The following is a 14151-nucleotide window of genomic DNA, read 5'->3' as shown; positions in this document are numbered from 1 at the left end:
TTCACCCCACTACTTACACAAATTCATTTTGTAAAATAAAAAATGTAATTTATTTATAACTTGTACAAACTGTGATATGGAATATGTGAGTCAAACTTGAAACCCATTCCATATACATATAAATTTGCATAGATCACAAGTTAAAAACAATTTAATCAATGTCAGAGAATTAAAACAATTGATTATCTCTGTTAAGATAACTAAATTAAAAACTGTTAATGAAGACTCCAATAGACTTCAACGAGAAAATTTCTACATTTTGAAACTAAGAACATTATATTTTTACAGATTAAGTCAATGTTTTAATAATTCTACCGCTTTGAATTTGAGTAATGATTACTGTATTGCTAATTTTTATTTATAAATAACATTTCCATAAAAAATAGTAATACTAGAGGCTTAGGAAATAACAAATTAAAATGGATTGATTTTTCAGAATTTTGTAGTAATTTCAATAATATTTTTTTACTCTTGTATTAGAGTACATAAATTATTTTTCCAAAAAATTTATCAACTTAATATTCCTAAAATAAGACCATTAATTAATGTAATAAAAAATTTGATTTTCGAAACAAACAAGCAAAGCACGTGTAGCTATTATGAAATATCGATTACATTGTTTGTTTGTTTTTTGAATTTTGCACAAAGCTACTTGAGTGCTATCTGTCCCTAATTTAGCAGTGTAAGACTAGAGGGGAGGCAGCTAGTCATCACCACCCACCGCCAACTCTTGGGCTACTCTTTTACCAACGAATAGTGAGATTGACCGTAACATTATAACGCCCCCACGGCTGAAAGGGTGAGCAAGTTTGGCGCAACGGGATGCGAACACGCGACTCTCAGATTACGAGTCGCACGCCTTAATATGCTTAACCATTCCAGGTCCTATCGATTAGAAGTCAATGATTTATCAAGTTTGGAAAAAGAGGAACTGCAAACAAATCTTCATATTTGGAAATTAATTTTAGGCATAAACTAACTAAGGACTTGCAGATATATAAATGTATTCACCAACCTATAAAAGGTCCCTAGGAGGACAGCACTAAAAACCAGGTTTCGATACCCGTGGTGGGCAGAACAAATAACCCTTTTTGTAGCTTTGAGCTTAATTACAAACAACAATCTGTAAACAATATTTTTCCTTGTAAAAACGTAAAGCCTATTGTCGGTTATAAAGACGAAGTTCCTATTAGTCCACTATTAAATAATTATACAAGTTTTTTTAGTTAATTTAAATAGAGATGATATTAATAATTTACCTCATGAGTGTAAAAATAGTTTATTTATTGGTACTTTTCATAAACACATTGTTACTGGTAACTTGGAAATTATAAAAGACAAAATATTACGTGAAATAATAAAAAACAAAAATTTAAATATAGAAAATCCACAAAATGTAATAAGAAAAAAATTTCTAAAATCTCTTGAAAACAATATTGATGAACATATTTGTAAACTTAATTATATGACATCTTATCCAATAGATGGTTACTTTGGAAAACAGTCAACTTCTCACAACTGTCTGCAGGCAGTGGAGGGTGATATAGATGTGGGTTTTTAAGCACCCACACCCGCTCTCCTATTTCTAATTTCTATTATTTTAATTTAATTTATATTATTTCTTTATGTGAGACTGGCGAATGAATGTTAAAACTGATAAACGGTGTATCGCCTTCGTAATGTGGTCCTACTTCAGCAGTCACCTGCAAAACCTAGGCCACATTTTGCATCCACATTACAACGTTTACCCTGGGATACTTTCAATAGGTGCAGCGTCTTTTTATTTTTGTTTCGGCTTGTTTTTGGTTATATGTATATATTTGTGTGTGTCCGAAATGCCTGGTCATAATAAAAAAAATAAGACTTTTCTTCATGTTTACCCTGGAAATTAAAATGCCTGAGTAATCCTAATCAGAATACAATAATTGTAGCTGTTCTAACTCGCGTAAATCAAGACTCATTGCGTAGAGAAACTCTGATCTAGTTTTTGCTCCCCCTAATACTGTATTAAAATGTATTTTATCTTAAACGAAGATTGGATTTGTCTTACTACGAACAACTTTGTAGGTGACAAAAGAAGTTGCCGACATCATCATGGAAGACGGTACGCACGAGCTGGACTGCAGAGGAGAGATACATGTTAAAGGCAAAGGAAAGTTGGTCACTTATTTAGTGAAAACTCCTTTTGACGAGCCTGACACAGAGATTACCGAACTTTAGCAGAGATAATCCTCACGGATACTTGAAGCATTTGTTGGCCATGCTGGTGGTGAAATCAGTCGGGTACGGTCAACCCAAGTGACCAAGTCCACTCGTTGTAGCCTCAAAGCTAAGTGAATGATCTGTTAATAACCATGTGCGGTTCCTATGACATATGTGATCACGTGATATATTCAAACGCCTTAAGAGGTGAACAGAATAAGTCTTATTTAAGGAATAGAAGCCTTATATGATCAGACAACAATCTCCAACACATAACTTAATCAGGATGATATCATGGAAGGTAGATATGATATGATATGATATAATCGGGATACTGCATCAGTTGGATACAACGTTTCAAACACTTCAGTTGGTGTGAGGAAAGGAAATATAATTCGTGGCAAGAAGGTACACATAATGACACGATTACCACATGTGTTTATGGTTAAACTGTCATGTGAGAATCACAAACACTTGTTGATAAAACTCGTAAACTACACTACGATGTCAGTCTAATCAGTTATGTAGTGTTATACTCAGTTGTATTATGTCACTCTAGTCAGTCGTGTGACCTCACTCTAGTCAGTAGTCTAACGTTAATATAGTCAATTCTGTGACTCAGTCTAATCAGTTGTGTAACTTACAATGTTGACTACGATAGCTTTATTGTAAATAATTTGGAGGGGCTCAACTCTAGCAGTGTCGTCATTATTTTTAAGGCAATAAAAGGATTAGTATCATTGGTTTGACATGTTGATATAAACAGTCAGGTTATAACGATCACTATTATAAGTGAAAAACGTTTGATGGGATATCCACCATGATATATGTATTGTAAAACCTTTATATCCTGGGAATAACGGTTTACCGTTCCTGGTATGAAAGAAAATATCATGTCAAACAAACTTTGTATAATAAAGTGTTGTACATCAAGTTTCACTAACATAAAATCATCAGCAGTGAAAAGAACTTCTGTAAGAAGATCCGTTTTGTGTGATATATTAAAAGCATTTTAGCTACTCAATTGTTTGTTTGCATGAATATATTCCTTGTTAAAATTGCATGTCATCAGGAAATCATTTTCTGAATGTTTTTGTTTTCCCAGTATTGTTCAAATTAAATTAAAAAGATAAACCGGTTAGAAGTGTTAATTATTTATACAGAACGCTTCATTAGTGGTTTATTGATCGTAAAAGATCGCAGCATGTGACATATAATTATCTATGGTATTTTAAATTTTTTAATCAGTTACCTAGTCTTTGGTCAGCTGTTACTAATAACAATGACAAATTCAAACGTGGCATGCTACATCAAAAGTACCAAAACTGAGAGGCAAATCTGTATGAGTATTTGCTACGGATAGTGTTAATAATATACAACTTGTACCTCACCAGAATGAAACGATAGAATTGTTCACCGTAAATTTTAATGTCTCCCAAACAATTATATGAAATCTGTTGTGTGGATCGTTTCGTCAACAGTTCAAGACTTTTCAACCAACAATCAAATTCTTCGTACAATTGTTACAACTTAGAAGATTTTATCCAACTCTATAATTTTTTTTTATATGAACAATTACAATAATTTAAATTAGGGACGTTTCGGAAGTGCTTAAAATAGTGTTAAAACCTCTAAACGTTGGTTCACGATATTGTAACTAAAAAAATAAATAATTAGCTATTGAGGGGCAGTTTTGGAATTCAATCGGAATTTTAGAAAAACATATTTAAAGGATAAAAATGTGATATAATTTTGTTTATTTATATTGACAATAAAAACTGAAAAGAGACGTTATTTACATATGAAAGCCAAATGTAGGCTTATACAAGTCAGCCTGGCATGTTTTCCTACATGTTGTAAGAAAGTTGCCAAAGTACCTGATATTGGATTTCTCATGGCAAGTTTGTGCGGCTCAAGTTCGATTAAGTGTTCTTGTTATGTTGATTCCTTTTTAGAGATATTGTGTCGTAATTTCTGTAGTATGTAGTATTACCTCATGACAATGGCTTTGAAGAAATAGGTTTAAAGCTAGTTGTTTGTTTGTTTTTTGAATTTCGCACAAAGCTACTCGAGGGCTATCTGTGCTAGCCGTCCCTAATTCAGCAGTGTAAGACTAGAGGGAAGGCAGCTAGTCATCACCACCCACCGCCAACTCTTGGGCTACTCTTTTACCAACAAATAGTGGAATTGACCGTCACATTATAACGCCCTCACGGCTGAAAGGGCGAGCATGTTTGGCGCGTCAGGGATGCGAACCCTCAGATTACGAGTCGCACGCCTTAACACGCTCGGCCATGCCGGGCCCGTTTAAAGATAAACATAATGACAGTATTGTCTAAACCATATACATGACGTAAGAAAAATACGTAGGTTCAAGAAGTCTTGATATAAAATGATAAAAATAGTCTACTCCGAGATCTTTTGAAAGGTAGACCTTTCTTCTTGAGGGGTAAATATACTTGAAGAAAAGGTCACTTTTCAAAAGTACTCGAGTTATAGGTTTTTTCATCATTTCGTCTAAATTATACAAGCGTTGTAAAAAAATATGGACCTGCTTTTGGTTGGATAGAAGACTGCCATTAAGTTGTTCTTGTTTATTGGAATTTGAATAATTTTTCGAGGCTTTAACACTGATGACGGAATTCGAAGGAATTCCGAAACGTTAGCAATTTAAAATGTTTTTGTAACTTTTGCTTTTATTATTTATAATTAAACTCCATTTTGCAGCCGATGAATCAGCTTAAAATAAACTTTGCCCACCACTCATATCGAAACCCTGTTTCTAGCGTTGAAGTCCACAGACATACCGCTGTGCTACTGAGAAGCTGTGCATGGAACACCGAACACATAGAACTTGACATTTCTATCAGCAATAGTGACTACAGAGTTCTCTGACACAATGTTTGACGATTTGTTTCCCCGGAGAGGAATTTCAAGTTTTCTTGTCAATAATTCGTTCGTGCTTATTGCATTCTAGTTCGATGGGCAACACTTAAATTAAAAAAAAATTCAGATAGATTATCCAGAGAAGACTAAAGCTAGATTTCCCTCAGTATTTTTTCTCTCTCTTACTGGAAGTAATTTAAGAATCGATTTTAAAGATTTCTATACCAAGAGTGTTTACTTTCGAAAGTTAAGAAACTAAATATTAAATGTATCATTGTTAGGCCATATTTGTAGGAAATGTCTTTTATCCCATAAGTACCTGTCTCAAACTTCATATTTTTCGTAAGTTAAAGGGATAACTCTTAGAAAATGAAAGCTAGTACTGTTTTGTTATCTATATACGTAAAACACAAATTTATGTCTTTTAAAGATTTAGATAAAAAAGTTTTGTTTGTTTGTTTGTTTTTTTGGAATTTCGCACAAAGCTACTCGAGGGCTATCTGTGCTAGCCGTCCCTAATTTAGCAGTGTAAGACAAGAGGGAAGGCAGCTAGTCATCACCACCCACCGCCAACTCTTGGGCTACTCTTTTACCAACGAATAGTGGGATTGACCGTCACATTATAACGCCCCCACGGCTGAAAGGGCGAGCATGTTTAGCGCGACGCGGGCGCGAACCCGCGGCCCTCAGATTACGAAGCGCACGCCTTAACGCGCTAGGCCATGCCAGGCCCGATAAAAAAAGTATTTCACTTTTCAGAAATTAGTTTCAAAGTATTTAAATCACAGCCTGCCATCTAGTATATAAAATACGAACTACTCTCTAACATAATATTCAAACTTTAGTAATCATAATAGGCCGTTTCGACATATATAAGATAGATGTTATTGAAAATCATAGTCAACAATGCACAAAACCTTATCAAGTGAATTTAAATGTAAACATTAAAACATGTAAAGTTGTAAAATAAAAATCGATCAATTTATTTCACTAAACTTTTCACTATTGAATAGTATTTTGTAACATTTTAATAGATACCTCTTACGAACACTTGTAAATTCTGTTATACATTTCGATGGTGTTTCTTGTGTTAAAATGTTAACGAAAATATTTTTTTCATTCTACAGTTTATTTGTATTATTTTTAAAAAATGCCAAATTGTAATGACTCCATTTCATTCTTTTATTTAAGATTTACTTATAAATACCAAAATATAAATACCTACAATGTTTATATTTTAGTATTTTTTGTTATAAGTAAGAAATGGTACATTATTCCAGATGATAAAAGTATCACTATGTAAAACACAAATAATACATTCAGACTTAAACGTAAGCTTGAACTTCTAGAAAAGAACTAAAAATGAGCTCTTAAACATTTATTAAGCAACCTAATCAGTATAAAACAAAAATGTCAAATACCAACCAGTTGGATTTCAGTTACTTAGTTTATTCTATGTTATGACTGATTTTATGGTTTGTTAAGATACTGTTTGATTGGAATTCAGCACAGAGCTACACAATAAGCTATTTGTACTCTGCCCACCACAGGTATCAAAACTTGGTTTCTAGTGTTGCTTTTGTTGAAGCTACGACGCTGTTGTTCTTAACCATTCTAAACGGGAAAAGCAGTCTTTATACCTCTACCAAGATACCAAACAACATGGTCAAATTTAGAAAGAAAATTTATTGTTGAAGAATCTATCATATTTTTTGGTACTTGTAGCTGAATAAAATTAAAGTTGACCCCGTTAATTAGGTGGACAAAAATTGTAAAAAATTATGTAGGCTTACATAGATTTAAATCCAAACAAAAGTAAATTCCATTTTATTAAACAAATCTCCTCATATACCTGTGAACTGTAAAATATAAAACAAAATCAATTCTTTAAGAACAACAGAACTTTGAGAATTTAAAAAATGGAATGTACTTTAACAAACATCTAATATTAAGAGCATAGTTAAAGTATATGAAATTACTTGAAAATATAGCACAAGAAATGTAAAATAAATGTAAATAATTACTTACTTTTAGAATAATGATAATCATATGTAGTTTAAAAACAAGTAAACAGAAACATAACCCTAAAAACAATCTCAAAGTTATAATTTTGACCATAATTACAATGTAATAATTATCTTCTTGATGATGAGAAAACCCACTTGAAATAAAAATGTATCTCAAAACAGCTGGTATGGGTATTAACACTTTTACTGATATATTTAATATTGAAGAAACAAGCAGAAAAATGGAAACTGGATTCAAAGAACAAAAAAACCCACCTTCACACATATTCAAGCACTGCAAATCAAATAAATACAACAAAACCATAGAAAACACCCAGATATCAAGTAGGGAAACAAATATAAACAAACGCAAAATCAAACAAGCCCTACTTATACATCAACTAAAACCAAAATTAAAACAATATAAAGGAACACCTTTATTCCTATACTAATTAATAATCTAACATATACTGCAACGCCCCCTACAATCCTGAACCCGTTTATACTATCGTCCCTAAGACATGTGCCCCGAAATGGTCAGTTGCAAACTTTGTTAAACTCAAGATGACCTACAAAGGTCGAAACATTGTTCTCTGCTTTATTAATAAGTGTTAATACCCGTACCAAATACAATGTAATGACTACAGATTCTCAAGAGAAAACTAACTTTGTTAACAAGTCTCTATTTGTTGGAAATGTTAGTGTTTTTTTCATAATAAAGACAGTTCTTATACAATGGTGAAACAGTGTCTGACATAAAAAGTTCTTTATTATATATAATCTGGAGGGTAAAGTTAACTTGTTTCTACTTCCACTGACAAACGTTTTCTGCATCTCATTATTCAACAACAACAACAATGCAACAGGACTAGTGTGCCAAATTTTAAAACAACAACTTTTCTCAAATCATTACAATAATTTCTATCTTGTACATTATTAATTACTGAGAATCCTTTGCATAACTTCACATAATACACAATGACTACAAACTAAAACAATAATTTATAATTATTAATATAATATTATCTAATAATTTATGTGAATATTGCTAGCACAGTGAACTACCTATTTTTAGATTAATTTTGCTTACAGTAAAGAATTTAAGTTCAAAAATAAATTAGTCACGTTCTAGAGTCATCTGTTGCAACAACTGACTTATGGTTGCTGCTAGTTTTGGTGAACTGCCACATAACATTCTTCGACTCATCAAGTCCAAAGGACCACCTAAAAAAATATATATTTTCAATGATCAAAAAGTTTCATTTTAAATCATACTGTAACACAAATGATGCAAATGTCCACAATATAGTACTCGGACATTATGAGAAAGTATGTTGTTTGTACAACTTTGATAGACTAGAATGTCCTCATGCTGTGGTCCACTTCCTAACTATAAATTTGAATAAATATACAAAACTATAATTTCAGATATTATTACTTTAAACACCCAAGTTGGAACACAATTAATGTAGAATATCATACACAGGATAAAATACAAAATATTTATTTACAAGTGACACATGGTAGCCAACTAAAGAAACCTCCATAACTTGTTTTATGTGCCACAACGGTGTTATACGTTATTACTAAACTATACATTGTTACCAGAAATGTAATTATTCTCCAAATGTCAGTGTGACTGTAAGAACACTAAGACAAAAAAATGGAATATGTGACAATCTCAACTTTCTTGTTTTCTAAACAATTTAGCTTTTACAAGTATTACATTGTAGCTACTATTTGTGTTTCATAATGTGATAAAACACACATTTTAAAAGAGCCACTTTCTACCAAATTGACATCACTTTAACTTCTGACTTGTTAACAAAGGGTAATAAATAATTCTGCAGAAAAAAAGTCTTTAAAAGAAGTACATTTTAACTAGATTATAAACTATAGAATGTTGAGTTTTTTTAAACAATGTTTGACCTACAAACAATTACATAAACATACTGACTGAACAAGGATATGTTAAAATATTTAGTATAAATAAATAGCATAGTTTGCTTCTGCATACTGATTCTGCAATAAAAAACAAAAACAAATAGCAGAGAGCCACAACATTTCCAGATATTTTAGATCTTGTGATAATTATATAAAATTTTCCTGTCTTCTTTTCAAATTATTTGACTTGTCCAGGTCTGTGGGTACTGTTTAAAGAACACAGTTATTATTGGTAACATATACACACTTGCAGTCAAGAGTCATAATCAGTAAGGTAACTTGTATTTTTCAACATCTTTTATTGATTACTGCTGCATGAATGTATGTAAGAAAATAATTATCACAATACAATAACAGTTATAAACTTGAACATCAGTGAAAAAATAGTAATATTATCTCTTCTACATGATGGTCTATATTTCTTTAGAAGATGGTTTCTCCAATTAACACAAAAAATATATTAACCTAATCACTGAGTTATAACTTCATTCTCATTTATTAATAAAATCTAAATATGTGAAAAACATTTATATAATAGCTTGTACAGTAACTAAGTTTTGGAGTTAAAACATTTATCTGTGGTTGAGAATCAAATTCTTTAAGGTATGGTCTTGGAATATCTTGAACTTTTATGCCTACACAATAGATGTTTGACTGTTCAATCTGAGATGACTGATATATAAGTTGCTTCACACAAGATATTAACTGTTGAATTTAGGACAACTGATATATAAGGTACTTCCAATAGATATTAACTGCTGAATTTACAATAGCATTACATTTAGAGACAGTAAGAGACCTGTTGATTCATGTCAACTGTTTCATCTTTTAAATTAAACTAAAACTACAAAAAAACAAGTTTAAAGTTTTATTAATCATGTTTCTACCAAGCTTTCTTTTAAACTTACTCAAATTTACTGCCTCCCACACCATCTGAAGTCAACCCATCCCATAAGCCAACAACTGTAGTTGAAAAATAAAATTTTCTTAGCTAAAGATGGCTTCTACCTTGCCTGAATTCATATACGTGTTCCCTAGTTCTATGATTCTCACTGTTAAGTATGAAAAATATTGATGAATCAACATTATCAGTTCCTTTTACAATATTAAATACTTCAATCAGTTCCCCTCTGAATTTTCTTTTTTTCAAGATAAAACAATTTTAAAGAAGGATCTTAATCTGTTCTAATATAACAACCTCTTCATCCAAGATAATATTTTATTAGCCTTCCTCTGAACCCTTTTCAACAATTCAATCTAAGACATGAAAACTGAACACAATATTCCAAATGTGGCCTAACCAGTGACCTATACAATGAAATTATAACCTCTTTATACTTGTATTGAATATTTCTGTAGAAACAACCTGAAACCCTATTTGCCCTCCCCCTAGCAATAGCACACTGGCTTTAGAGAGTGATTAACCATTACACTGAGATCCTTTAATTCCATGATACCATTACAATTATTTTCATCAAACTATACTTGTAACACAAATTATGATAATCCTCGTTCATTACCCTGCACATATTATAATTAAAACCCATCTTCTATTTTTTTGCCCAACTCACTAAATGATTTAAATCCTTTTGTAAATTAGTAATATCCTCTCACATCCAGCAACACCCAAGGTCTCAATATTATCTTCAACTGGTTTGTAACAAGTTCCTACTAAGAGCTATTTTCCTTAATATCCACTAACATAAACCCACACGGATTCAGTCTCCTTGCTATCATATTTAACATTGTCAAGTTCAACAGGATGCAAGTCACACTATACACTGAAAGTCACTTCTCCCCTTCTATTTACTGCTATCATACTTAACATTCTAAACTTCAACAGGATGTAAGTCACACTATACACTGAAAGTCACTTCTCCCCTTCTATTTACTGCTATCATATTTAACATTCTAAACTTCAACAGGATGTAAGTCACACTATACACTGAAAGTCACTTCTCCCCTTCTATTTACTGCTATCATATTTAACATTCTAAACTTCAACAGGATGTAAGTCACACTATACACTGAAAGTCACTTCTCCCCTTCTATTTACTGCTATCATATTTAACATTGTCAAGTTCAACAGGATGCAAGTCACACTATACACTGAAAGTCACTTCTCCCCTTCTATTTACTGCTATCATATTTAACATTCTAAACTTCAACAGGATGTAAGTCACACTATACACTGAAAGTCACTTCTCCCCTTCTATTTACTGCTATCATATTTAACATTGTCAAGTTCAACAGGATGCAAGTCACACTATACACTGAAAGTCACTTCTCCCCTTCTATTTACTACTCTGTCCCTATTAAATAACCTATAACCATGTATTTCAAAGAAAGTTCTGCCATTAAAATCATCTACATTTAACCATGTTTCAGTTATTATCTTAATGTTAAATTCTTCTATTTCTGCCAGTGCACTAAAGTCATTTCTTGTACTTCTAGCATTACAACAGTAACAATTAAGCCTATTCTTATAACTACTTTTATACTTATTTCCTATATACCTCAATGTGGTTTCATTTAGTTTATGTTTGCCCTCACTAATACCTAGTCCTATGTATCTCAGAATGGCTGGTATGGGTATTAACACTTTTATTGATAAGGAGAGAAAACCATCTACCATTCCAAAAAGTTCCTTCCTCCCACTAAACTAATCCCACAAGTCCAACCAGCTAATCTGCTCATCTTTACATATTAACTTCAACCTAGTATTTAGCTGTAATGACCTACTTAAAATTTCATTTCCACAATTATTTCTTGGCAGTATCCCTGACACAATTAATTTATGGTCTTTAAATGCTGTTATCAACCACTTGTACTGATTAATTTACTCCTCTGACTTATGTTTCCCTATGTTATTAGTCCATATGTGCACAACATAAACTGCATCATTGTCAGTCCCCCTAATTATATCTCTTGCTTTGTCAGTTATGTCTTCCACCTATGCCCTAGGATGGCATAATGTATTTTCTCCCTGTTTACCTCAAAGAATATTCTGTCCTCATGCCATGTTAAGGAATCACCTATAACATATTTAAGTTTATAATCTATATCCTTTTCTATTCCTTTTGCTTTCCCTCCCTCCAATAGTTCCTAGTCTACATAAGCCACGGGTTTAAATATCTTGCTCAATAGAATAGGGTATTTACAACTGAGTTCACTACTTTTAACCCTAATACTTCTCTTTGTAACTTCCTGAATTTCATTGTTAATCTTAGCTGACACCTCCCTTGCATGTATATGTTTAAGCCCCTCTTGATGTCCTGCTGTCATTCTTATAGTTTATACTTCTATTTATATATTTAATTAGCTTTAGTTAGGATAGCTTCCAACTTTTCTTCCAACCTGAAACTATATATATAAATTGAATATCCTCACTACTAGTATCCTTAAACATGCATAGCAGTTCAGATTTCTGAAATAAAACCCATCCATTACACCTATCACACCTAACAAACTGGGAACGTTTAATTCATAAATTAGTATTAACCATTACAACCATTGTATGACTTTTAAAATTCAAATAAACACTCATTAAACAGCAATAGTTTGTTTGTTGTGGAGTCTAAGTTGGACAATTAACTGTTTTTAAACTGTAGTTATTAAATAAAATAAGGTATTTAATTTGTCTTATAATCTCACTGCAAGTTGAATTATATATGAGCCTAAATAAATGTTAAGTGTACCGAGTCTAATTTAACATTAAACTACAGTTACACTTCTATGACATAATCAGGTCAATTGCAAATATTCTTTTAGAATCAAGATGCCCTACATAAAAAAGTTTGTACCAGCTTATACCCAGAAATATTTGACAGGAATGCACAATCACCACCTCCCACTTGTTTTACCATATCATTACAGGTAACAATCTAGCTACATCAGAGAACAACAATGTAACTGAAATTTCATGTGTCAACTTGATAGACAGTACCTCAGTAGCATTCATTTTGTTACAGTTAAAATAAATTATATTTAATTGATATACATTCATCTCAACTAAGAATCATGTTAAAAATGTACTGATATCATTCCTGACCTGATACCATGTTGAAAGGTTATGATCTAGGTCGCAATTAAATCTTTTCAATATACGCAATTTTTTTAGAACCTACAGCCAGAAATTTATCACCAACAAATCACGAGCACCTACTAAAGAATTTGGTACTATAACAATCTAATAATTCTGCTTACATGAGAATATAACAAAAATAAACCACCTTTCAAATAATGCTAGAAGACATCAGAATTGGATTATTTAGACATTAACTAACAACAGAAAACTTTCTACACTCTGGAACTTGTGCAGTTTCTCTCATTTCATGGAAATGAATCCACCGAAGTTTTTATAAAGGAAACACAGCATCAAATATAAATTACAAAACTATACAGACACAACCACAGTTCCAACACAAGTCATCATAGTAATATGTTTGTATTTACAAATGTTTTTCTCTATTCGTGTGTCTTGTTGTCATGATATGGCTTGATTAAATAAAACAATTAGAGCATTGTATGGTTTGTTTTCACTTGGATAAAAATGATAATTTATAATTAATGCTCTAAATAATACAAACATGATAATGAAATATATAAATAAAGAGCTGTAATCTATGTTATGATGTTGAATAAAGAGCTGTAATCTATGTTATGATGTTGAATAGAGAGCTGTAATCTATGTTATGATGTTGAATAGAGAGCTGTAATCTATGTTATGATGTTGAATAGAGAGCTGTAATCTATGTTATGATGTTGAATAGAGAGCTGTAATCTATGTTATGATGTTGAATAGAGAGCTGTAATCTATGTTATGATGTTGAATAAAGAGCTGTAATCTATGTTATGATGTTGAATAAAGAGCTGTAATCTATGTTATGATGTTGAATAAAGAGCTGTAATCTATGTTATGATGTTGAATAGAGAGCTGTAATCTATGTTATGATGTTGAATAAAGAGCTGTAATCTATGTTATGATGTTGAATAGAGAGCTGTAATCTATGTTATGATGTTGAATAGAGAGCTGTAATGTTATATGTTATGATGTTGAATAGAGAGCTGTAATCTATGTTATGATGTTGAATAAAGAGCTGTAATCTATGTT

General features: G+C 31.7%; 2 protein-coding genes across 5 annotated transcripts in view; one reads left to right on the top strand and one right to left on the bottom strand.

Moving 5' to 3' along the window:
• The window catches only part of LOC143231649 (adenylate cyclase type 2-like), a 92171-nt gene extending 86784 nt beyond the window's left edge, over positions 1-5387 (top strand). For 2 of the 4 annotated variants that reach the window (XM_076466195.1, XM_076466196.1), the window contains exon 25: positions 4930-5386. In XM_076466195.1, coding sequence (XP_076322310.1) covers positions 4930-5097 — 168 coding nt within the window. In that variant the 3' untranslated portion in view covers positions 5098-5386. Of the gene's footprint in view, positions 1-2067; positions 3223-4929 lie in introns of those variants that run through there. The other 2 variants (XM_076466198.1, XM_076466197.1) reach the window with 2 other exon arrangements.
• Positions 5388-6256: 869 nt separating this feature from the next.
• LOC143231651 (inositol monophosphatase 1) overlaps positions 6257-14151 on the bottom strand; it is a 42372-nt gene continuing 34477 nt past the window's right edge. The window contains exon 8 of the mRNA XM_076466199.1: positions 6257-8318. Coding sequence (XP_076322314.1) covers positions 8212-8318 — 107 coding nt within the window. The 3' untranslated portion in view covers positions 6257-8211. The remainder of the gene's footprint in view (positions 8319-14151) is intronic.

This window comes from Tachypleus tridentatus, chromosome 11 (genome assembly GCF_004210375.1).
Source record: "Tachypleus tridentatus isolate NWPU-2018 chromosome 11, ASM421037v1, whole genome shotgun sequence".
In the NCBI taxonomy this organism is placed as follows: Eukaryota; Metazoa; Arthropoda; class Merostomata; order Xiphosura; family Limulidae; genus Tachypleus; species Tachypleus tridentatus.
The sequence above is the reverse complement of the archived record's forward strand: the minus strand, read 5'-3'. Positions and strand labels throughout refer to the sequence as shown.